Source organism: Fonsecaea erecta (assembly GCF_001651985.1).
Source record: "Fonsecaea erecta strain CBS 125763 chromosome Unknown Scaff3, whole genome shotgun sequence".
In the NCBI taxonomy this organism is placed as follows: Eukaryota; Fungi; Ascomycota; class Eurotiomycetes; order Chaetothyriales; family Herpotrichiellaceae; genus Fonsecaea; species Fonsecaea erecta.
In genome coordinates, this window is record NW_017387246.1 from 3,597,145 (window position 1) to 3,621,325 (window position 24,181).

Consider the following 24,181-nt stretch of genomic DNA (forward strand, 5'->3'; position numbering starts at 1 on the left):
GGAATCGGGTGGTCAGGAGAGGGTGGTTCGAGTGGAACTGGGTGGAGGGGTAAAAATAATAAAAGAAGCAATCAGACGGTCGATGGATGGAGAGAGGGAGAGGGGAGAGGAGGAAGAGAGAAAAAGAGATAGAGGGGTTTTCTTCTTTTCGCTTTTCGATTTCTCTGGTAAAGCTTTCATCCTGTAGTCAAAAGTGAGGTCAGTCCGTCAATCAGTTACTCAATCAGTCAATCAAGCAATCAGTCCACGTCGTATCTTCTCCAATTGAGAAACGGTACAAAAGAGTCGGAACAGAAAGAGACCAGACAGACAGACAGAAAGAGAGAACGAGCAGGAGAAAAAGAAGAAGAATCACCAGCAACAACAACAACAACAACACCATCACCACCACCACCACCTTGAAACCCCACCAGATCCTTCCTCACAACATCCTCAATCACCCAACATGTCCTCGTCCAACAACACGGCCCAACCCACCTCCAGCACGGACCCGGCCCTGCGCCCGTTCCACGAGCAGCTGTTCAACGCGGGCCTGAAGGTGCGCCGGGAGGTGGTCGGGGACGCGTACGTGGACCGGGCGCTGGCCAACGGGTCGAGCGAGTTCTCGCGCGTGGGACAGGAGCTGGTGACCGAGTTCTGCTGGGGGTACGCGTGGACGCGGCCGGGCCTGTCGCGGCGCGACCGCAGCCTGCTCAACATCGGCATGCTGATGGCGCTGAACCGCGCGCCCGAGCTGGCCGTGCACGTGCGCGGCGCCCGCAACAACGGCCTCAGCGAGGAGGAGATCCGCGAGGCCATCGTCCACGCCACCACCTACTGCGGCGTCCCCGCCGGCGTCGACGCCATGAAGACCGCCGAGCGCGTCCTCGACGACATGGCCGAGAAGGGCGAGATGCCCCGCCAGCTGGGCGGGAAGAGCAAGGATGCGTAGAACGGAACATCATCCCATTCCATCCCATCCCGTCTTGACGAGAGGAAGTGGAGAGAGGGGACCGCGTGGCGCATGGATAAGTGACGATTGAAAAAGAGGAAAAGAAAAGGAGGATCGTGGGATGAGACGGAGAACTGAAACCTGCAGGCAGACCGGCATCTGGTTGTGCAGATGTGGCTTTCTGAATGCTTGTTTTCGAGGACATCGTCTGGTAGAAAGGGGGGACGCACGGAGGGAGAACAGGAGACGACGAGGAAGGAGAAGAGAGTGTCCATCCCGTGCACACGACGCACCCGCATCACACAAGACAAATAGAAAAACACATTCCAGCTACTGTATATGTATCTTGGTGCTGAACTTCCATGTCTGATGATCCCATTTTGGTTGATAACCGTTCTTGTTGTTGTATGCCACATACCTGGCTGCTTTTTGTTTGCCCCCAGCCAAAACCCCTCGCTGTCGCTAAGATGCAGCAGAAAAAAGAAAAAAAAAGAAATACTCGAGTTTTCATGACAATCTCGTCTGCCACAGCTTCCCCCCCTCCCGGCGGCCCCCATTTGTCAACTCTGCCTCGAGCCGCTTGGTGTTACACCGCCTCGGCCGCCATGACGTCCCGGTGCTTGTTCTCCTCCGCCGCCTGCTGCGCCTCCATCGACTCGTTCGTGCTCTCGACCTGGGCCTGGGCACGCTCAAAGTCGAGCGACGGTGCCGCTGTCGTGGCCTTGGCTCTCAATGCACTGCGGATCTCCGCCACGGACCGGTGACTCCACATGTCGTAGGCGCTCAGGCTCAACGGAAACAGCACCTTGTTGCGGGCCGTGGCGATGAAGTCCTCCGTCGTCGGGGCGGGCATGCTCGTGATGATGTCGATGTCGGCCGCCAGTTCCCGGCAGTAGGCGTCGAGCGGCAGGTCGTTGACGTCCACCCCAAACGGATTCTCGATCTCGTACCCGATCGCCGCCAGCCCCAGGATGATGTACGCCGCCAGCACCACGCCGAAGATCGTCACCCACCCCAGCTTGCTGTAGATCTGGAACGGCAGCGTCAGGATGTACACCCAGGTGATCTGCGAGATGGAGATCGAGTAGGCGATCGGCACCGGCGTGTTCAGCACCCGTTCCGTGCCGGTCAGGATGTCGGCCATCTGCACGATGCTGTTCATGGCGTTGGTCTGGTGGACGGGGATCGTCAGCTGCCCGTTGGAACAGATCTGGTCCAGGTACGCCCCCAGGTAGTTGAGGATCTCCAGCGGGAGGTTGCCCAGGTTTTCACGTGACCGCTTGATCAGCTTGCGCGGGTTCGACTCGGCGAACGACACCCCCAGGTACTCGCCCGCCGCCTTCCACGACCCGACTTTTTTGGGTTGCAGTTTGCTCTGGTCGGCCTCGCCGGCGAGCGTGTGCAGGTTCCCGATCAGAGGCTGCAGGTCCGGATACTCGGTAGACGGCTCGAATCGGAGGCGGTGCTTCAACGCCACCGCGAAGGCATTGATGAGGTTCAGGGCCGTCAGTTTGGCGAGCAGCTCCGCCTTCCCCTGTGCTTCATCCGGGGTGTGCCGCTCTTTGGCGTGGATCCAGATGATTCTTGCCAGATTTCTCGACGTCACCACCAACTGTGCCCAATATCTCCGTCCCTCGCTGTATCGTTCATAGGCGGTGGTCGACCGGAACGACAGTGCCAAACTGACCACGAAGCCAGTGATGGTGAGGAGGACCGAGTCAAAGACCAGCTCGTATACGAATTTGTTGATGCAGGTGAACAACGTCGCCCAGCCTGCGACGAAGATCAGCGGAAGGATCATCTTGGGCAGCACGCTCCCGTGCAGACGGAGGAAGAACGGCCATTTGGAGTGGTGGTTCATGTCCCGAGGGCCGACAAACAGGTCTTCGAGTTCGATCCCGTTGTGGGTGGGGGCCCGGAGTGCGAGTGGTGTGAAGTCGGTGACTCGCCCAGGAGAGGCGAGCACATTCGTGTCGTGGGAGGAGGTCGAGGAGGCGAAGTCGGTGACCTCCAATTTGAGGTTCTTGGTTCCCTCCATATTGGCCATATTAAAGGTTTGAGCTGGGTATATAGTGTAGATGGAATTAGAGCCTCTGGGGCCTGGGCTCGATGGCACTGTGTTTGGTAAGCGGCAAAAGGGAGGTCAAGTGTGGTGATCAACACCCATAGAAAGATATACACCAACACAGAAGAGGAACAAAGCTGGCAGAACAACAAGTTAAATGCTATGCTCGAGAAAAGGAAGGGGGGACCTTTTGACGAGTGACCAAATCGCCAGAAGATCGAAGGGCGACGGTTGAGAGTGCGACACGAGGATCAAACCCCCCAGCTACACCAACCCTGGTGGCTTTGCAGATTTCTTATGTAACTTGGGCAATCCTTCCTGGTGCTTACCCTGTACCGTATATGGCTGAGAAATGAGTGCTCCATCGACCTAGCATGGCATAGTCGAATTCCCTGAGAAGACCATGAATACCCACTGGGGGCCGAGTAGGTAGCGCCGTCAAGCGTTTTGTCTTGGGTCGAGAACCGACAAAATCTGCTACACGCGGAGGCCAAGGTCTTGGAGAGAGTCTCAATGCTTGGAGCTGAAACCTGGCCACAGCGAATCCGATATGGGCGTGTCCATTGCCCTGAGTACTCCAGTCTGGATATTGAGAAAACCCGTTATGCATGACTGGACAACGGTCTGCAAGCTCCACCGGGCGAGGGCAATGCGGCCGCCTGAGACAAAGGAGTATCGAGTAGACAGGGGACAACCAGAAAAAAAAGGGACGAATGTGGCAAGGGATAACGCTCCGGAGTTGGTCAACGGTCAGGGGCCAGACTCAAGCTTTGTTGGCGGCGACTCGCCTCGTATCGTCGTTCCATCCACCCGGTTCCGGTTGGTTCGTCCCCTTGCCTGCTATTGGTACAGTCGATGCTTCGCTTCCCCGTAATAGGTCATTTATCGTGTGATCGGGAAGAGGAATGGGATTGTCGAGGCTCCATTCCGTGCATCCAGACCTCCCGAGTACTTACTTGTATGAAGGACTGGCACCCACTGGTAATTAAAACGGGAAAATGGCTTGCGTTGACAGCTGCGCCGCGACGGGAGCCCAATGTGTGTTGGTTAACACAGTCAGCAGTTCAGCTAAGAAACTGTATCCCTCAGCACGAGTAAACAGACAACCCTTGACTCTGGTTTCATGAGCTGGCCATTACCAGCTGCAAGCCTGACATCAGACATGGGAGGAGTGGCGGTAGAATAGTGGCGGTAGAATGCCAAAAGAAGAGTGGCGGACGGTGACCAGATATAGGACAGCTATGCCTGTTCTCCCTTGGGAAAAGCGTCTGAGGAAGAGGCATTGCAACCTTATATATACACCATATAATCCTTGTATAATTGATATAATCCAGCCACAACTCAGGTGCATGCCTGTTCACCAGTTGAGATGGCATTGACAGACTCGACCGGTACAGTGTGGTGGGCGACAGGGAAGTCGGGATTCGCACAGGTAATGTGTCTAAGACGCCTGCAGGCGTTACGGGGAAACTTAGGCGTGCTGCATAATTGGGATTCGGGCCCGTGACCTCCTGAACAGTCAAAGGTCCCAGGGGTAAAGGGGCAGCACGGGTGACGCCGCGGGTGGAAAATGTGACTTGCCCCTCGATCGGTTTAGTGGCCGTTGAACCTGCCCTTTTCGGCCTCTCCAACATGCTGTCAGTCGCATTGCCATCCTTCACATCTCACATCTCACACCATTCACTATTCACCATCCTCACCATCGTTGGGGTCACTTTCGTTTTATGAGGCGACTATCAACATTGTCACTCGCTCGGGGGTGACATATTCTTCCTGGGGACCTTATTGTTGGATATTGTTCAGGCTATGTCCTCACTCACCCTCTGCCTACCCGTCATTCGCTTTGACTCGCCCTTGTGACCACGCCATGCTCCTCGCAGCGCCCACGCGGCTCAACTTTATCGTCGTTGGACTCGTCATTACCACCTTCATCCTCTTCTATAGCTCCTTTCGATCTCCTCGCCACGAACAGGAAGATGGCTTTGATTTTGCAGCGGGAGACGCTATCCCCACCCTCCTCGAGGCCTCCCTAGCACAACCCCCTGCCAGGACCACCCATGTCGCCGAGGCCAGCCACCATGTCCAATCTGATGATTTTGTGTCTCGAGTGCAGAACGAGACGCTGGGTTTTCAAGAGGTATACATGATTTCGTTGCCCGGAAGGACGGACAAGCAAGATGCGTTTGCCATGCAGGCAGCCTTCTCCGAAATCAACTACAAACAGGTTGATGGGGTATATGGCCACGAGGTTCCCGTGAAGGCGCTACCTCATGTATGTTGAATGAACAAAAGCACTCTTGTGGATTATTGCTAAAAACTTGAGCAGACTATGGGCCAAAGCGCCACCGTCATCGGGTGTTGGCGTGCACATGTGAATGTCTTCCAGAGAATGGTGCACGAAAAGGTCTCGTCGGCGTTGATTTTCGAGGATGACGCCGATTGGGATGTCTCGCTGAAAGAGCAGCTGGTCCAGTTTGCCCGAGGCTCGAGATTTATAACCAATACGTCCGACGATGCGTTCTCCCATTCTCCATACGGGCATGATTGGGATATATTGTGGATCGGACACTGCGGCACCTGGGTTTTCCCCGCAGACAACCGTCGATTCTTCGTCATTCCAGATGACTTCACCGTCCAACCCCCCGAAGCCCGCGCCGACAATGTTGACCAGCCCGATATGAGTCGCTGGGAAAGCGGTCCGCACGGCAACAATCGCACGAGGATAGTTTTCCACTCGGAAGGAGGGGTCTGTACGGCCGCCTACGCCATTTCCCAGAAAGGCGCGCGGAAGGCTCTCTATTATCTTTCAATGGTACCATACAATAGCCCGGTTGACTGGGGTTTGGCCAATCTCTGCAAGAACAAAGAGTACGACTTCACCTGCATATCACCGTGGCCCCAACTCGTCGGGGTCTCTCGACCGACGGCGAACACTGCCAAATGGAGCGACATCGGCTACGGTCCAGACTCGGAGAGAGTGGTGGAGCAAGGCAGCTCACTGCACCTGGTCTATCCCACCCGGCAGAACATCCCCAACTTTCTCCACGGCAAGACGATCTTCCACAGTCAGTATCCCGACATCGCACCACCGATGAGTATCAAGGAGATCGGAAAGGCCGTCGGTCACATTGAAATCCTGGAACCTCAGCATGTACCCGAACAGGGATGAAATGTGGGAGTGATTGCGTTTGGTCCTTGATCACCGAGGGCAACTCCTTCGCCCCATAGTCTACAACATCCCGATCTCGAATGCGAGAAAACATCACCACGATGTCGAGTTGTGGACCTGTTGGTCATATGCCATGAGTGACATGTTGCACCACCTGTTTCAAACCGGTTCTCTGTTGAACTTGGTGGAGTCTGTGCGAGTTCCAGAAACACGGCAAGGTCCCCTGCCGGTCCGTCTCCCGACCGGCCCCAGCTCGAAGAGAGCCAACCACTGCGATGCCTGGTTAGTGATTGATTTACGCCATGGCCGAAGATCTTGCCAGTAGATTTGAGATTCTAGAGTCAGGGATTGAGTCAGGAGAAAAAGTCTGGATAGAGGATGGAAACTTCCATGTTGGCCTTGTATAGCCGAGCTATCGGATACCCCCTGTTGGAATAACAGACATGCTGTCACCCCCTCGCACGCGTAGAGACGCGCTCGAGAATCTAGATCTGTGACCCAGTGATCGATCGGTAAACACAAAACTAGGCAGGATGAGTGTCTAGTCCATTCTTTGATTGGGACTTGGCCTGAGGCCCGATTTGCGAGTCCGAAAAACCCCTCGACGCAGGGACCGACCAGGGATCAGGGATCAGGGATCAGAGAAGGGGGACTCTCTGTCTCTCACTCTCTCCCAGCTTTGTCAGTCCCCAACGAAGAACAGCAGCAGATACCTTAGATACCTTGGATACCCGCACAAGAAGACTCCGTGTCCTCCGTCAGAGCTGCAAAGTACGTGTACCATGACGCCCAGCGCAAGCCACCGCGCCCCAAAAGTATTTCGCGGGGGCCGAGACCGCCCACCAGATGCAGTAAAATACCATGGCTATCCCACCAGCCCACACTTGCCCCTGAACTTGTCCGACTCTGGCCAGATTAGACTCTGGACTGAGATGATGTGCCGGACTCTGGGTCTCCTCCTCCTCCTCCCTTGCTGAGCGCCGACAGTATTGGGAACATGTGTCATTTCTGGTGAGTCCGCAGTTTGCTGCTGCTATCCTGCACTTCGGCTGCGTTCTTTGTTTGCTGCAGGTCTGAGTGATGACTCCAACTGACCGTCGCTCATTTTATTAGTTGACCTATCTTCTTCCCTTTGCGAGAGTTGATTTCGAGAGTGAGAGACCTGTGTGGCAGGAATTCTCGCGCCTTTCGGCCCCTCCTCCCGTGCTTCCTTCTAGTCCATTGAGCCATGGATCTCGGCCCCTCGTCGCGCAATGGAACTCCTCTACAACAACTCTACGGATCGCGGCGGTCATTACGATGGATCGTGTTCCTCGTGCTCGCCGCCCTCGTCATCATTTACATGACCGGATCGACCTACGAGCCTTACAGTGTCGCGGCCGGCGTCGGCACCAGCAGCTCCAGCCGCCATTCTTCCACGTCTGGGTTCAGACATTCGCACAAGAAGCAGGCCAAAACCCTGAGTCCGGTGGATCTGTTGAAGAGACCGATCTCCCGCGACCTGCAGACCATCCCCAAGCTGATACACCAGAGCTGGTCGTCCACCGAGCTGCCGGGGAAGTTTGAGCGCTGGAGCTCGACGTGCCGGGAACAACACCCTGACTGGGAGTGGGTGCTGTGGACGGACGAGGACAATGAAGAGTTGGTCCGGACACATTTCCCGTGGCTGTTGAAGACATACTTGGGGTTGCCGAGTGTGATCTACCGCGCCGATTTGGTGCGAAACCTCTATATGTATATGTTCGGCGGGTGAGTATTGGGGCATGTCCCCTCCGCACGTCTGACTGAGCTGACCGCGGGCATGTAGAGTATATTCCGATCTGGACGTTGAATGCCTCCGGCCGGTCGACGAGCTATTCAATCAGTACAACGTGACGACCGCCCCCCACGGGAAACCCAAGCCCCAATCCGCACAGAACATGCTGAAGAGCGGCCGAAAAGCGTTCTTTGGCCGGATGGGCACCGACCACGGCTCGTCCAACTCGATCCCCAACGCCTGGATGGCGTCGACACCGGGCCACCCCTTTTTCCTGATCGTGCTCGAGTCGGTCATGAAGAGGATGACGGAAGAAGGCGACGACATCGAGAACGTCGAAGGCATCACGGGTCCCGGCAAGCTCTACGACATGATCAACGAATACCGTCAGGAGGACAGCAAGTGGGCGGGCGAGGCGCTCGACAAGCACGTCTCCAAGAACCCGACCGCCAAGCAATTCAACCCGCGCAAGGGACTGAAACATTCCATCGAGGTGCTGCCCTTCCAGTACATCTACCCGTACTCGTGGGAACGCGACGGTGAGGCGTACCGAGAAGTGTGCTGGGCCACCAAGGAGGCGTTCGACCCGGAGCGGTGCAAGCAACTGCTCGCGACCGACCACTGGCCCAGTTACTTCATCACCTACTGGAGCCACACGTGGACGAGTGGCGGTCATGACGACGGCAATGTACAGAAAGTTCAGATGGCCGATCAGTAAGAGGGAATGTGGGTGGGAAATGTCTGACGAAGAATTTATTTTGCAAGGATTTCTGGAGTACGAAGATAGACAGATAGAGGGAGAGAGATTCGGTGGAATTTCTTGGGGCCAATTTATTGTTTCTGGGTGGGTGGTGGGTTTGACGAGATCATCATCGATAGACGAGAGAGCTTTCCGGGGGCCAGGCAGGCTTTTGCCCGTGAATTTTTGTTCGGCGCGGCGTCTGGGAAGAGGGAAAGGCAAAGGGGAGGGAAGGAAAGGGATTATGATATTGGAAGGAGGGATATCTATCTATCTGTGTATATATACGAGGTATGTATGTACCAGTCATCTCGTGCCTGTGTTTCTCTCTATCTGTGTGTCTGTCTTTTCTTCTAAAGGAGCCAGAACTTATTATTATTCTTATTATTATTGCTAGCAGGTGACACAGTCCACGATTTTGATTTTGATGTTGGTTTTGGTCCTAGAGAAGGGGATCGGGGGATGTTGGATATGTAGATAGACAGATAGACAGAAGAAAAACGCATTAACGAAAGAGGGAAACGCATCTCTGTAAATAACTTATGGTGAAAGGTCTTGTGCAGTGTATGTACTCGGTATACCTATCGATCATGGAAGCTGGTGGGTTTTGTCGCCCATTTCCCTCTCTCTCTCCCTCTTATACCAATGTATTAATTAGTGTATTTATTATCTATCCGCTGGCATCTAAAGGCATCGTCGTCGCCCCCTCCTTTCCTTCCTGCCTTCAGTCAACCTCAATCCCCCCACCGTCGATATGTGGTGGCGGTGGTGGTGGGGGAATGGCTCTTTTGTCTTTTGATACAGTATTATCTATCTCACGCACCATTCAGACATTTCAAGTATGTATATCTAGATAGTTTAGTTAGTCATGGCCTGACCGGGCAGCGCAGCACAATGCAGCGAACTATTTACGGCGCAAGAGGACTCGCGTTCGTCCATACTGTACACGCATTTACTCGCTGACTGGCCGGCTGGATTACTGGCTCGGCGGAGTTGAGCACTCGATATTCATCTATCTATTTAGTACCTATCTTCCTCTTCTCCCCCTTCTCTCTATCTATCTACCTGTCGACTTGGCCGCAAGGTTTTATTATTTCAGGTAAGTAACGAGGACAGAAAAAGAAAAGAAAAGAAAGAAAGAGACGAAATCGACGAAAACATTGCTTGCTGTTCGAGATTGATTTTTATTGCCTGACAACTTGCTGCTTCCCCATCACTCAACAACCAAATCAATCCGGGGTTTATTTAAATCACGGCATACGAGCTCGACATACACATCATCAACCTGGTGACCCGAACAGCCACCCCTCTCCCCTCGCTGGCTCGCAGACTCGCAGACTCGCACACACAATGCCTGACCACGAAATCTCGCCGTCCGTGCGCATCAACTACACCATCCACCAGCCACAACCCACGACCACGACCTCAACCACAACCACCAACAAACCAAAACCGTGGGTCGTGCTGATCAACGGCCTCGCCGACCCGCAGACGACGTGGGCCGCGCAGGTCCCGGCCTTCACGGCCGCCGGGTACGCGGTGCTCACGTACGACAACCGGGGCGTGGGGCTGTCGTCGCGCCCCCGGTCCAACGACGAGGTCTACACGGCCGAAACCATGGCGGCGGATCTGCGCAGTCTGGTCACGGCGCTGAACCTGCACGCCACCCCCTATCACCTCATGGGCGTCAGTATGGGCGGGATGATTGCGCAGACGTACGCGCTGCGGTACGGGATGGCGAGCGACGGACGAAAGAGCGAAATCGCCAGCCTGACCCTCGCGTGCACGTACGCCGCGCTCGGGCCCTTTTGCGCGAGGATGTTCGCCCTGTGGCGCGACATGGCACTTCGCATGTCCATCGCCGACGTCATGCGCGACGTCGCCCTATGGGCCTTCACGCCGGGCTTCTTCGCCGACCCGGCCAAGCGCGAGGACGTTGCCGCGATGGAGGCCGAGATGGCGCGCATCGACACAGATATGGGCCTGAGTGCGTATCTGGCGCAGTTGAACGTCATTACCGGCTTCGACACCCGGGCGGAGGTGGGGCGATTGGAAGGGACGGCGGTCGTCGTGCTGGCGGGCGAGGGTGACATTCTGATCCCCGTGTCGCTGTCAAAAGAGCTGCACGCCCTCATCCCGGGAAGTCGGTGGCGGACCACCAAAGGAGGCCATGCCTGTATATGGGAGTTCCCGGACGAGTTTAACCAGGCGTGTCTGCAGGGGTGGAGGGACGTGGAGGAGGGACGCTGACGACGGACGAGTGGTGATGGATGCCTGATGCCCTCTCCGAAGTGAATGTGCAGGTGGGTGGATGTACTATGTTGTGTGGAGTGTCGAGTTGTGCTGCGTTACGTTGGGTTGGGTTGGGTTGGGTTGCATTCTGTCATGCTTGCTGTGACGAAAATAAATCACCATGGGACACGGATGAAATACTCCCAGCAACTACTCCTCTAATACCGCTGCTTTTTCATTGCTGCTACTACTTCCGCTACTGCCCACCACCACAACCACCACCACCTGCTCGCCTTACCCCACGAGCCGGAACCCGCGGTCCGTCTTCTGCCACTTGACGGGCATCTGCTCGGCGATCCTCAGCACCTCTCGCGGACTGTGGACGTCGGTGACGACGGCGCGGGCGTCGCTGGTCAGGGGGTGCGAGAAGGCGGCGAGGCTGGACGACTTCCACAGCAAGGTCTGGTCGTGGGCGGTGGCCGCGATGGTGCCGGCGAGCAGGACCAGCGCCAGGCCCAGCAGCGCCGCGGGCAGCGCGATCCAGCCCCAGCGCACCAGGACGTGCGGCTTGTCCTGGTACACGGCGCCCAGGGCGGCCGGGATGGCGTCCGTGGTGAACGAGTACGACCGCATCGTGTCGCTGACCGACTTGGCCAGGCTGGCCGACATCTGCGTGAACTGCCCGAGCGGGTTCTCCTCGGAGAACAGCGCCCACAGGAACAGCGCGATCGAGGACGTGGGTGTGTTCGTCGGCGGCGTCCCCGACATCAGCACCTGGCCCTGCCACTGCGTCGTGAAGAAGTCGCGGAGCAGCCCGATGTTGTTGCTTTGATAGACGTTGGCATAGTCGGCGCTGGAGTGGTTCGTCCACGACGCCGGCGGCTCGAGGGCGTACACGCCCGGCGAGGTGAAGTGACCGGTGGTGTACGTGTCGACGACCCGCTCGCTCAGCTTGCCGCGGGACACCGAGGCGTTGTACTTCTGCACGCAGTAGTAGACGCCGCACTCGAAGGCCTGCTTGGTGGCGATGCCCATGATGTCGCTGGCCGGGTTCGCGTCGCCCCAGCCCTCGACTCCGGGCCCCCACTGCGTCTGGATGATGGAGAGCACCGACAAGGCCGAGTCGGGGTTGAAGTGGATCGAGTTGGTCGTGGCGCCCGAGATGTCGATCGACGAGTAGTTGACCGCCGGCACGCCCGACACGTTCAGTCCGTTGGGCAGCGTGTAGTTGCAGTAGGGCAGGGTGACGTTGGCGACGACCGCATCGGTACCGTCGGCGTTTTGACCCGGCACCAGTGCCGTCCCGCAGGATTTGCGGAGCGAGGCCGTCACGTCGTGGCACGCGCTGCACACGGCCAGCGACGTGTACGTCTCAAGCCACGTGCAATTCCCCGTCGGGCAGGACACGTTCTTCATCTGTGACAGCTCCGAGTACTGGTAGATGCCCGAGTATATGGCTCCCACCATGTCGTTGGAGAGACTGGTGGCTAGACGTGACGTCTGTCAGTTGGGCTATGAAGGGCCGTGGGGATGACACAGTCCTTACTGAGAGAGTTGCTACCCCAGTCCAGGTTCGTCCGCTGGATGCGTGCAATGTCCACTTGCACTGGCTTCAGCGGGTAGACCACTAGCGCCTGGAATGAGAATCCCGTCCCCAGGGCGGCGATGACGATCACGGCTCCTAGACACGCGAGACGTCTTTTCGGGAATGTCAGCTGAAGGATTCGGTGTGTAGACGAGGTATCAAGTCAAGAGGAAGGGATTAGGTCTGTCCGATTGGCTCAACATACCGACACCTCAACGTCCACAAGAGAACCAGAGACCCCAAGGGCCCGCGGGCTGCAGACTCGAATTTCTGGAAATGGGCCAGCGGCCGCTTTTCCTTCTGGAACCAGATCCATTTCAGCTGGCTGATGCTGGCGGCGACGGGGATTAAGAGGCCCGAATTGAAAGCCGTCGCGAAGACCGAGATGATGGTGTTGATGGTTAGCCCGAACGTCTTGTGGTGTCGTTTGGGTCCCACGGTCAGCGTCCACGTTGGCGCCTCATGCCCGTTGTGTACGGCGAGCAGTGCGATCGTGCCCACCAGACAGCCCAGGGCCAGCGTCCAGCCGAAAAACTCGAACAGCCAGTACCGCTCGACGGCGTTGAGGATTCGAGTCTGAAGGTCGAGGGGTGCGGGTGATGTCGTCTCGACGCCCTCCTTCTCGGACGGCGGCAGGGGTGGGTGGTGGTCGTCTGGGACGTCGGTGATCTTGATGTGGCCTTGCCGTTTGGAGCCATCAAGGACCTCCATTGGAAATGTGGTCATGGTTGTTCTTGTTGTCCTCGTCGTCGTTATCTGTTGCTGCCTCTGCTTCAGCTTCTGCCACTGCTCTTACCACTCTCGTCACCCATGTAGCCAGAAACGCCGCTCTCCCACGCCATAGTATTATCGTTGAGTGGCCCCTTCCCTGAGCCTGAGGATCATCCCACTTGGCTCCTCCTTCTTTTTCACGTCTCCATCTGGCCGACACCTCGTATCTGCTTTCTCAACGGCATCGCCGTGGTGGCGTCACGTTTGGGTAGCTGGATGCGGGGGCCTCTAACGAAGCAATAGTTACCCGAGACCGACGGCGGCGTGCTAGTGGGATCGGGTAAGGAACCCTGCCCAGACTACCCAAAAGGGGCAGTGTGTGGCTTGAACGAGAAGACGAAAGTGGAAATTGCACGGCCAAGGGCGCGAACGTGGTCTGTGTGGTGTGTTTGTGGTCGGTGATGGTCTTTGCGGTCTGGACTTCGATGTGCGGAAAAGGGGTGGATCACGTGTGGGTCACGTGTGGAGCCGGGATCCTCTCCACTTGCCCAACTAGTCGCTATACTAGAAACATGGCTGAAGAAAAACTCCCATCGCCATGCTTGTTTTTTGGTCCCAGAGGTCTGGCTACGGCGCCAATAGTGGAGTTCCAGTCCTCGGCTGTCCCCCCTTGGGAGCAAACTTCGACACCGTCACCGTTCACACCAATTGGCTGCTGGTGGTAAGAGCTGCTATATTGGGCAAAAGAACAAGTGCCTCCTCGCTAACCACATGGTCATGGCTGGCCCAGGGCCTTTTGTGCCGCCCAGTACGAGACAACTGCCCACTCAAACCCCTGTCTCGCCACGTGTAGCCCGGCAAAACATGGAGGCTCGCCATCGTTTCTCGTCCCTGGTTTTCTCCCCCCTTCCCTTTTGATACCTCAAGCGAGGAGGAGCCCACTACATTTTCCCAGGCTCTTTTCAAGGTCTCAATGCGGGTCTGGCACCTTAGTCCAGGTCGATAGCTCCCGGTCTGGTGCTGTCTCTGTCTCTGTCCATTTTCCCTTGCGTGAATGTGGCTTGCTGTGCTCTGCTGCGGTGCTGTTCTCGGCGCATCTGAATTGAAACCTTGTCGCCGCATTGGGAACAAGTGGCTCGGATGGCGGCTCCGAACAGCTATGTACAGTGAAAGAAACCATGGCGTGGAGATTTGCCGGGAGGGAACGGTCGTCGCGTGCTGCGGGACGGCTAGAAAGGTAAGAAGGAAAGGAAAGGAAAGATCCTCTCCCTGAAGAGCGTGAGTTCCCGTTATAACCACGCGGCGACCTCGGATTCTGGCGAGGTGTTTCTGCTTCCTGTCCCAAACAGCAAACCACAGTACAGGTCAAGTTCACCGACTGACGAACCATGATGACCGGCAAAGACGCCATCGTGACGGTGCAAGATGCCATGTCCGACTACCAGGACAAGCAGTCGATGCGTTATGCCGACCAGAGCATCGAGATGACACGGCAGTCGACAAGTCCCATCAACGGAACTCCATACCCCCCTCGACGACAGCTCTCCGACACCGACCCCGAAGACGAAGGACTGACACAGCTCGGCCTGAAATGGAAGCGGATCAGGAGGAACGTCCTCCTGCGGTACATCATCTACATCGTTCCCGTAGCCATCCTCCTGGCCATCCCCATCGTTCTCTGCGCCACGGTATACAAGGACAAGAAGATCATATCCCCCATCAAAACAACGTCCACTACCCCCATCACCACCACCAACGTCACCCAGATCGACCCCGTCCACGGCAACAGCACCACCGACGTCACCAATCTGTATAACACCACCACGGCCACCGTGTACCAGACCACCACACACACGGACCACCGTGGCATTCGTCTGCTGGGTCTGTTCATCTGGATCGAGGTCGTCTGGGTCTTCCTGTGGATCGCCAAACTCCTTGCCCAAGCCGTCCCGATCGTGTTCCAAACCGTCGGAGGTGCCATTCACACGGGCATCCGCAAGTATTGGCTGGTGCTCAAGGCGGTGGAGATCCCGCTGTCGCTCTTCTTCTGGGCCATCCTGTCCATCTGCTCCTACTCGCTCATCTACATTTTCGACCAGGACTTCCACAAGGAACATGCCGGCAACATCAAGTGGCTCAGCACGCTGCACAACGTGCTCAAAGCCACCATCGGCGTCTCGGCGCTGTACCTGGTGGAGAAGATGCTCATCCAGATGGTCAGCGTCAACTACCACGGCAAGCAGTTCTACGACAACATCAAGGAGCTGAAGACGCTCAGCCGCGCCATCGAGACCATGTACGACGTGTCGCGGCAACGCTTCCACGACAACCACCCCTCGTTCATGGAGGAAGACCTCGACATCCACGACACCAAGGGATACCGCAAGGACCGGCAGGGTCGGCTGAGGAGCAAGGACCAGTCCACGGCCATCCTCCTGACCAATCTGGGAAATGCCGCCGCCAACGCCACCTCCGTGTTGGGATACCTGGTCAGCGACATCGCCGGCCGACAGGTCCTCATGCCTACGGCGTCGGGCCCCGTCGTCGAAGCGGCCCTCGAACGGCCCGTCAGCGCTGAAGCCCTGGCCCGGCGGATCTGGAACTCGTTCACCAATTTTGGCGAGACCAAGCTGGACCAGACCGCCATCACCGCCATGCTGGGTCCCGGCCGCGAGGCGCAGGCGGCCTACATCCACTCCAAGGTCGACGCGGACGAGAACGGCGACCTCACCATGGAGGAGATGATCGACCTGGTCAAGAAGGTTGCCTACGATCGCCAGACCATCTGGGAAGGCGCCAACGACGTCAAAGACGCCATCAAGGTCCTCGACCGCGTGCTCGCGGTCATCGTGCTGATCTTCGTCTTCCTCATCTACGCCGCCTTCTTCTCCAACTACCTCGCCAACCACTACACGCAGATCTGGACGACGTTCACCGGCTGTTCGTTCCTGTTCTCCAGCACCGCCGGTGAGCTGTTCGCCGCGTGTATCACGGTGTTCATCAAGCACCCCTACGACGTGGGCGACCGCATCAACGTCAACGACGTCGACATGGACGTGGTCAAGATTTCGCTCTTGTATTCCGTCTTCCGCGAGGTCCAGTCGAAACAGATGATTCAGATCCCCAACAGCGTCATCAACGGCGTGTGGATCAAGAACCTCACGCGGTCCAAGGAGCTGCGCGAGCAGCTGACGCTCAACGTGTCCGTGGGGACCTCGTTCGAGGACATCGAGACGCTGCGGCGCGAGATGCTCGCGTACGTGGCCGAGCACAAGCGCGACTTCATGCCCGCCGTCGACATCCAGCTCATGTCCATCGCCGACTTGTCCAAGCTGGAGCTGCGCGTCGAGTTCCAGCACAAGGGCAACTACGCCTCGGACTTTGTGCGCGCCCAGCACCGCAGCAAGTTCGTGTGCGCCCTGCTGTCGGCCGTGCGCAAGGTGCCCATCGACGGGCCGGGCGGCGGCGGGCCCGGCGCGGGGTCGATGGAGTCGCCCAACTACACCGTGACCATCACGGACGAGGTGGCCAAGGAGGCGAAAGCCAAGTTCGACGAGAACAAGGACAAGAAGAGGATGTTCCCCAAGAACGGGCCCGGCCCCAGCGCCGCCAGTGAGATCGGTCTGGCCGTCGGCGGTGGTCCCGCCGGCAGCACCGGGCTCGAAGTCCAGCGCGGCGCCGTCGCGCGGAGTCGGACAGGTGGCGGCCCTCGAGGGTCCGATGACTTTACCAACTTTAACTTACGTCTATGATGGGGATGGCCAGCCTAGTTTGGGGGGAATGAGGAGGGGTGTCTTTTCTTTGAGGAACGGGATCTGAATTCATTCACGAGGACATTTCATGAGGTCTGGTGATTCTGGTCTGGAGGGGAAACAGTACAACCCTGGCTCCCCTTCTGACGTCTCTGTTGTGGGAAAAAGGTGTAGGTATTGTGGCCTCCATGGGTTTATTGTTTTTGCATCTTCCTTCGGGTTTAGAGGAAGTTGTTTTATGGCTTTGTTGGCAAGCGACTGACCTGGTTGGTTGGTGTCCGAGGTTCTGTACCTTTAGCAATGGGGGTTTATGGGGTTTTAGACATACACTGTTCGGGGTTTCGGGTCTGACTGATCTAATGAAATCAATGGTCTCTGAGTACTAATTCTCAGAAGAGTCAATCTGTCACAAACAAACAAAAGAATTCATCCGCAATTACTTTTCCATTACTCCGTGTAAAAAAAGAGCAAGGTTTGTTTTCTCATGCGGCGAGGTTGGACTCGGTAGAATGTATGTATGTAATTACTCGGTATTGGTGGATATATTGTAATTACATATCTATTTACTCGGCACTGGTGGTACTGAACAAATTCTTATGTCATCTCATGAGCCGAGGCATTCACAGGAGAGAGAGACACACACATAGAGAGAGAGAGAGAGCAGAGACTCTGGGCAAAGTCGAGCACCGTCTGCCTCCAAATGCACCGTACTGTACCTTTACAGCAACAAGCACTCCAATTACTCTCGAATCGACTCGGTTCATTTACTTATTGCCCAGAGAGACGACTCCCTCCCCCGACCGTCGTCGTTAACCGAGCTTTTTTCAAAGAGGGTGGGAGTACCTGCCGAACGAACGAGTGGCTCGACAGATACCAACAAACACGACGAGACCGGGCCGGCCTCAACTGCTCTTCTGTTTTCAAGCATGCTCGGCCTCGATATTGCGGCGAAGCGGAAACGCAAGATCTCAGATTACCCGTACCGGCTGGAATACCGGACACGATGGTAAGGAAGCAAGCAAGCAAGCAAGCACGACACCAGTACACCACCACTACCACTGTCACCATGATACAGTACCTCCTCTCTTTTCGGTGTGCTCTGGATCTGGATACGATGTATTCTATCTTCCTGTACACACCTATGATCTAAAGAGTCCCCCTTCCCTCATACACATCCTCTCTCCTTTCATTTCTCTTCCTTTTCTTCTTCTGCCTCCCTGCTCCCTCTCCACCATGGTCTAACCACTGTCTGCAGGAGCGACAACGACGTCTTCGGGCACATGAACAACCCGTACTACGGCGTCCTGTGTGACAGCGTGGCGAACCAGTACCTGATCGAGCGGTGCGGGTACTCGATGCACCGGTCCCCGCAGGCCGCCATCATCGCCCACACCTACTTCGACTACTTCGGCAGCGTCGAGTACCCGGGCGTGCTGGACGTGGGGCTGCGCGTCGCCAAGCTGGGCAAGTCCAGCGTGCTGTACGAGGTCGGCGTCTTCAAACGCGGAGACCCGCAGGTCAAGGCGGTCGGCGGCAGCATGCACGTCTGGGTCAGTAATGATCAGGGTGTGCTGGGGAGGCCGGCCCCCGAGGGCATGCCGGCCCATGTGAGGCGTGCGTATGAGGCGTTGGTGGAGCCCGGGGGAAAGGTGGAGGGAGAGGTCGATGGGCAGAAGAAGGATGGAGGGAAGACCAAGGCAAAGCTGTGATGGCGTGAGACAGCGAGACTATTAGACTGGACGGAGTGTGTATCAATCGATCAATCAATTATTCGCGCAAGCAGGGCACGGTATCCTTGCTTCGCGCGTCGCGTGCAGGGCAAAAGTGGACATGGACGAAAGGAAGGGCTCATCCACACCCCTAAGTCCCTCCCTAAGTACCACAAAGCCTTTGCTGTCCCTCATGCAAAACAAAGACCTTCTTCACCGTCTCCCCCGAAATACCCAGCTCTGAGTAAGACTACTGCACCCACGCCAACGCGGCCATCAGCGCCCCAAACCCCGTGACCGCCCCGGTCGCCCGGTCTCCGTGCGCGACGTACCACGCGCTGCTGGCGGCGTACAGGGCGGCCGTGATGCCCGTGATGGCGCGGTCGATGGCGGTCCACGACGCCGGGTCGCGCTGCGAGAGCTGGTACGTGTACAGCGCGGCGATGCCGAAGAACACGCTGCCCTGGTACCAGCCCGCCTTGGCGTAGCAGCGCAGCAGCGCGGGCAGGGAGGTCCACGCCGGGAGGGAGAAGGTGTTGAGGCCGTGGACCTGCGGAGGTGTGGGTTAGGCAGTCGTTAAGACAATTAAGGTGATTGTAGAACAAGAAAAAGGGGTCAGAGAATGGGGGAATAAACGGGGGAGGGGGGATTGAATTGAGATAGGAAGGAAGGAAGAAGGGAGGAAACGGGTTGGACTGGATTGGGCTGGACAGGACTGGAGTGCTCTGGATTCGGTAATATGTGATATATGGGGAATGAGTGATCTAATGATTGATCGACTTGACTTACCGTGTGTCCGACAGACACGAGGCCGTGGGTGATGCTGGTGGCGAGCACGACTCGAGACATTGTTAATCTTTATATCTTTCCTTCGTATCCTTTCCTCGTTTAGTTTGGATGATAAGGGAGTGAGTGAGTGAATGAGTAAGTCCGGAATCTGGGCATAAATGTATGGAGTATAAGATATAACTTACAGTCTGAGTTCTGGATAGAAGTCGAAGTTAACGGCCAACGAACAACAAGTAAAACTTCTGACGACGACGACGACGACGACGACGACGACGACGACGACGATAGACAAGGTATGAGGATATGAGACAGAGGACGTCAGCTAAATCTGTGTATTTGCGCGATCCGTGCCGAAGCAACGTGTAACCCATATGTATTTGTTGCAATTCTCTCGCTTCGTCGGCGCCTCCCGGAACCGAGGCTGCACAGGCTTGCGTGCGTAGCTGAGGGACACACCCTCGCGGCACGACATTCAGCCCGAACGAGAGCCAACATCGATAAACGTCCAAGATCGAATGCGGTTCTGGGTATAGTACATTTTACCGTCGAAATAGAAAGCGGGCTACACCAGTCGGACAACAACAGATTGGTAGCCCAAGATTCCCGATTTAGGCCAAAGGCTGGTAACCCCCAATCATTCACACATGGCACATCAAAAAGCTTCTCGTCCTTTCATCTCCGCGACGAGGGCCCTGGAGTCTCGCTCAAAGCCCTCCCCTTCTTCTCAGCAACCAACTTCGCATACTGCCGTTCGAACGTCGTGAACGCCGTGCTGGTCCCACTCCAAAAGTTCCGCATCGATGCACGCTTCTTAACCCACACCGATGAGCTCCTCCTGGTACTGGCAGTCGCCGGTTTTGGTGGCTTGATGAATGGACCCGCCGACGGTTCGCGGGACTCTCGTGGTCTCGAGGTCCTTGTCGCTGGCTCTGGAGACTCCCTTGTTGGTGTCTTCCGTCGTGAAAGGCCTCTGTCCACGTCGGATGTCCCCAACTCGGGTGATCCAGTACGAGCAGTGTCTTCACGCCATCTTTCGATGCTGTCAATACGATCCTCAACAGCCTGTCCCCTGGTTTCGGCCAGCTGCTTAAACTGCAGCTGGTGTTCGGCAACTGTTTCTTGCCATGTCGTTGGTTTTGCTATCTTGGTGGATGCAACAGGCGCAGTGGCAGAGAAGTGCGCTCCCTGATTTGTTGGGTGGTCACCCAGAGTTGACCTTCTCACCGTCCCTCCTCGGCCCGGGGCGTTCTCGAGTGCCGAAGGTCTGATGATCCTCTCATGGTGGTTTGGGTCTTCAATGAAGGCGTGGAAGAATTCCACAAATCCCACAGACGCGGTGCCTACTGTCCTTGTATACGGTCGGTAGCTATGGAAGTGGTGAAAGACGGCATCGTCGAGATGGGATGGATGTATCGACTTGGGCCACGGCTCGCGGATCCAAATTTCCTTGACAAAGCAGTACGAGTTCAGGAAATCATCCGCGCTCCCTTCATAATCAGGGTACGCTGCCCGATACCGTGCGAAGAGATTATCAGCCTCATGTGACCCGTCCGCCATGACTTGGGCTTCCTCTGCATCAGCTCCACCATACACAGATGGGCGAGTGATCGATGTCGACGACTGCCTCGGCACATTAGTCGCAAAGCCTGGCTGTCGCTGGCGCCTGCCATGATTTGGGAGTGGTGCCAATGGGCCGCTACTGCTGTCGTTGTCCACCCTCGACGATGGGCAAGAATGATGTGCCGATGCGCTGGGGTTGCCAATCGAGCGCGGAATCTCCGGGTGATGTTGCCCCTTTTGGTCTTCATCACTGTGATCAGTTTCTGTTCGAGGTGGTGATTTGGCACTTGTAGGGTCCTCGAGCCCCCCAGTCTGTCGGAGTTGGTGCCCACGATATTCTTGCGCTTCATTGTCGATTTCTATGATTTGGGCATCGGTGCCCGTCCCTATTTGTTCTTGCCGCGGCCTTTTGAGAGGAATATTGCTCTTTCCCGGGCTAGTTGGCTTTCGTTTTGCCGAAACAGATATCAGCACACGAGTCTCAGATAGGGAGTGTACATGGACTTTGTCATTGGGTCCTGGAGCAGCCTTTTTGAACGATCCTAGATTGATTTCTTCCGCGATATTACTGTGTCGTCCTCCTGCACCTGCTTCTGCATCAACACGCCCTGTTCCTACCGTCTCAGATTGACGACGTCTAGAGTCAGGGCTACAACCCAACACATTTCGCTGGTCAGGGAGAGCCTGCACTTTGCTTGGTAATCCCCCACTAGTAGAGAGAGCATGGCCCAAGTCGGCACTGTGGACTGCAGTCGAGGTTTTGCCTGGATTAGCATCTTCGAGTTCCATTGCGTCAAGGATTTGTGGTTCACAACTTGTAGCAGTGAGGGACTCGGGAGTCGGATTCGAACTCTCATTTGCCGAAAACGCCTTCAAGCTTCGTTCTGTCACGGCAATGTCCCCCGAGCTTGGTTCAAAGTAGGTTCCGGGAACGAAAGTCGAAGTAAGATTTCCATCATCGTTCGCACTCTTTGTAATAGTCGGAGTGATTCGCGAAGCAAGAGTCTGGGGCAGTTTTGAGCCTTTGCCGCCATACGGGGTCCTCGACACTTGTATTTTCTTTGGGCCGGAGCCACCTGATACCTCTGCAACCCTCGAAGACGTGTCGTCTTGCGACGACTTCTTGTCATCCAGTTCAGCATGTGGCACATCCGTGGTCGAAGAAGCTGCATCCAAATGGCTGGGACTGTGATCACGGGATAATGACTGAACGTCAAACTTTCGTTCTTGGACGGTCGAGCTGCCGAGGGTAGTATCTCGACGACTTGACATTGTACTTCCTTCTTTTCCTCCACTATCACCAACGACAGAAGATCGTTTTCGTCGCGTCAGGGTTGGAGGAGGGCTGTTTGGGGGCAATCTATTCGCCCGCCGTTCTTGAGTTGGCGGGCTTTGAGACCAGTCCACAGATTCCTCGGAATCGCTTGTATCACCTTCGCTGGGGTGGGCTGATTTCAACTCTTGATCTTGTCCATGCTGAGCTGGACTTACAGCTTCTCTCGAAATCTTAGGTTCCACAACATTAGGAGACCATGCGGCATCGCTCGCTCGTTTATCCGCAGCATCAGAGAGTTCAACTAGCAGGTCTAGTGGTATCTCTCCCGGCCTCTGCGTCCGACCTACGAGTGATGGCTGCCAACTATCCCCCGAGTCCAAGAGGGACGCTAGTAGCTTTCCCTGTTTTTTGGGGATCTCTTGGAGGCGTCTGGGAAGATATCTGTGCTTCTCCCTTCGCCAAAGTTGGAAGTGGTTGGGGCGCTCTTCAGATGATTGATGGACACTGACTTGCTTTACCGGGCTCGCTTTTGGGGACACACTGGGTGGCTCCTCATGGCTGTGGTCCGCTGAGGGCTTCGGGGACTCTGGAATGTTAACACTCAATTCAGATATTTCCACAGGACTGCTTTTGTCATTGTCCGTTGTAGCAGCTGGGGGAGCCTGAAGCGGCGACAGGCTAGGAACTGCTGAAAGCGAGAGGCGACTGTGAGTGGTATGTCCTAACTGTTCGCCGGCTGTCGTGGTTGGAGGCAATGACGACTCATTATGTGACGTGATAACTTCCGCTGAGGACAGAAGGAGGCCCCCTTTTGTCGCAGGCTGTTGTGTCTGATTTGATGGTATACGAGCCGGAGAGCCATGACTCTCTTCTGTGTCTCGGGGACGACTGAGACCATCGGGAACTTGGGTAAGGAATGCCTGCTGAGAGATTTCCTCCTCATTATCCTCCCCAGGTTCACCGTCAGAGTTTACAGCCTCATCGAACGCTTGTGTGCTGAAATCAACCTGCGATCTGAAAGAGTCGGGGCTGCCTCGTGAAGCGGACGTCGAAGGAGCACGGTTGTGTCTTTTCACAGCCCAATACCGAAACATCCTTTCTCGTATATCTTGGTTTTCAGAGACAGCACAGCCAGAAAGATTTCGTTCCATCTGGTCCGTCTCATCCACAGTCTCGCAGGCTGTAACCTCGACCAGGGGTTTGGGAGGGTTGACATGGGGGGTGACTCGAAGGACGGGATCGACGAGATGTAAGAGTGTTCCATGCCGGGCACCAGAGGCTATTACCTTCTGTGCTGTGCCATTGGTGAAAATGGTTTCTATTTTGTGTATTCCATCAAAGATCTCCCCTGGCGCCTCTGCTAGACCAAGTTTCGGCAGCTGATTGAAAGGTCAGCCATGCAGGCGAAATAAAACATTGCGAACTGGTCTTCTACCTTCAGGAGATACACAGTCTTTTGACATGGTGCTGTATGACTTGCTTTCAAATTGTCGTCAATTTTCTGGAATTGATAGTCGGCGGAGCGGCATCCCTCGAGTTCACCAAACCACGCATCAAGACTGGACTTGATGAAATCGGCCAGCCATGGCTTTTGGGAATCCATGCGTCTTGGCAGAGTGATGCATTCGAATGCGCACGGTCGATGTGGATAGTGGCAGGCATCATTTGTTACACAGCAATCAATGCCAGCGTCGAGTGTTTAGTGCGCAGTGTCGATGCTCATTGCCGCCCACCAGGGAGGCGGACGCGTTCCGACGCGACACCCTTTTGCCAAGCCAGTGACGTTGGTGGTCGGATAATTCAAGCGCAGTCCTGCCTGTAAGAAGTGTGTACCCAACTTCCATCTCAGGTAGTGGCGCAGACGGCCTCCTGCGGTCCATACTGGTTCCATACTGGTTCTGTGGAGA

General features: G+C 56.1%; 10 protein-coding genes across 10 annotated transcripts; 6 read left to right on the top strand and 4 right to left on the bottom strand.

The window, feature by feature from the left end:
* Positions 1–445: 445 nt before the first annotated feature.
* AYL99_04552 (hypothetical protein) lies at positions 446–931 on the top strand (the record flags this gene model as incomplete). The annotated part of the gene is made up of 1 exon (XM_018836066.1): positions 446–931. The coding sequence occupies one exon, from the start codon at positions 446–448 to the stop codon at positions 929–931; it is 486 nt and encodes a 161-aa protein (XP_018695716.1).
* Positions 932–1,517: 586 nt separating this feature from the next.
* AYL99_04553 (hypothetical protein) lies at positions 1,518–2,969 on the bottom strand (the record flags this gene model as incomplete). Its single annotated transcript, XM_018836067.1, has 1 exon — positions 1,518–2,969. One exon carries the CDS (start codon positions 2,967–2,969, stop codon positions 1,518–1,520), a length of 1,452 nt encoding a protein of 483 aa, XP_018695717.1.
* A 1,894-nt stretch (positions 2,970–4,863) lies between these two features.
* On the top strand, positions 4,864–6,165 carry AYL99_04554 (hypothetical protein; the record flags this gene model as incomplete). The annotated part of the gene is made up of 2 exons (XM_018836068.1): positions 4,864–5,268; positions 5,323–6,165. 2 exons carry the CDS (start codon positions 4,864–4,866, stop codon positions 6,163–6,165), a joined length of 1,248 nt encoding a protein of 415 aa, XP_018695718.1.
* A 1,228-nt stretch (positions 6,166–7,393) lies between these two features.
* Positions 7,394–8,639, top strand: AYL99_04555 (hypothetical protein; the record flags this gene model as incomplete). Its single annotated transcript, XM_018836069.1, has 2 exons — positions 7,394–7,914; positions 7,973–8,639. The coding sequence occupies 2 exons, from the start codon at positions 7,394–7,396 to the stop codon at positions 8,637–8,639; spliced, it is 1,188 nt and encodes a 395-aa protein (XP_018695719.1).
* A 1,371-nt stretch (positions 8,640–10,010) lies between these two features.
* AYL99_04556 (hypothetical protein) lies at positions 10,011–10,910 on the top strand (the record flags this gene model as incomplete). The annotated part of the gene is made up of 1 exon (XM_018836070.1): positions 10,011–10,910. The coding sequence occupies one exon, from the start codon at positions 10,011–10,013 to the stop codon at positions 10,908–10,910; it is 900 nt and encodes a 299-aa protein (XP_018695720.1).
* A 276-nt stretch (positions 10,911–11,186) lies between these two features.
* Positions 11,187–13,203, bottom strand: AYL99_04557 (hypothetical protein; the record flags this gene model as incomplete). Its single annotated transcript, XM_018836071.1, has 3 exons — positions 11,187–12,379; positions 12,439–12,590; positions 12,683–13,203. The coding sequence occupies 3 exons, from the start codon at positions 13,201–13,203 to the stop codon at positions 11,187–11,189; spliced, it is 1,866 nt and encodes a 621-aa protein (XP_018695721.1).
* A 1,373-nt stretch (positions 13,204–14,576) lies between these two features.
* On the top strand, positions 14,577–16,940 carry AYL99_04558 (hypothetical protein; the record flags this gene model as incomplete). Its single annotated transcript, XM_018836072.1, has 1 exon — positions 14,577–16,940. The coding sequence occupies one exon, from the start codon at positions 14,577–14,579 to the stop codon at positions 16,938–16,940; it is 2,364 nt and encodes a 787-aa protein (XP_018695722.1).
* A 926-nt stretch (positions 16,941–17,866) lies between these two features.
* On the top strand, positions 17,867–18,649 carry AYL99_04559 (hypothetical protein; the record flags this gene model as incomplete). The annotated part of the gene is made up of 2 exons (XM_018836073.1): positions 17,867–17,946; positions 18,196–18,649. 2 exons carry the CDS (start codon positions 17,867–17,869, stop codon positions 18,647–18,649), a joined length of 534 nt encoding a protein of 177 aa, XP_018695723.1.
* Positions 18,650–18,899: 250 nt separating this feature from the next.
* AYL99_04560 (hypothetical protein) lies at positions 18,900–19,498 on the bottom strand (the record flags this gene model as incomplete). Its single annotated transcript, XM_018836074.1, has 2 exons — positions 18,900–19,199; positions 19,439–19,498. 2 exons carry the CDS (start codon positions 19,496–19,498, stop codon positions 18,900–18,902), a joined length of 360 nt encoding a protein of 119 aa, XP_018695724.1.
* Positions 19,499–20,110: 612 nt separating this feature from the next.
* AYL99_04561 (hypothetical protein) lies at positions 20,111–23,877 on the bottom strand (the record flags this gene model as incomplete). Its single annotated transcript, XM_018836075.1, has 2 exons — positions 20,111–23,653; positions 23,710–23,877. The coding sequence occupies 2 exons, from the start codon at positions 23,875–23,877 to the stop codon at positions 20,111–20,113; spliced, it is 3,711 nt and encodes a 1,236-aa protein (XP_018695725.1).
* Positions 23,878–24,181: the final 304 nt, after the last annotated feature.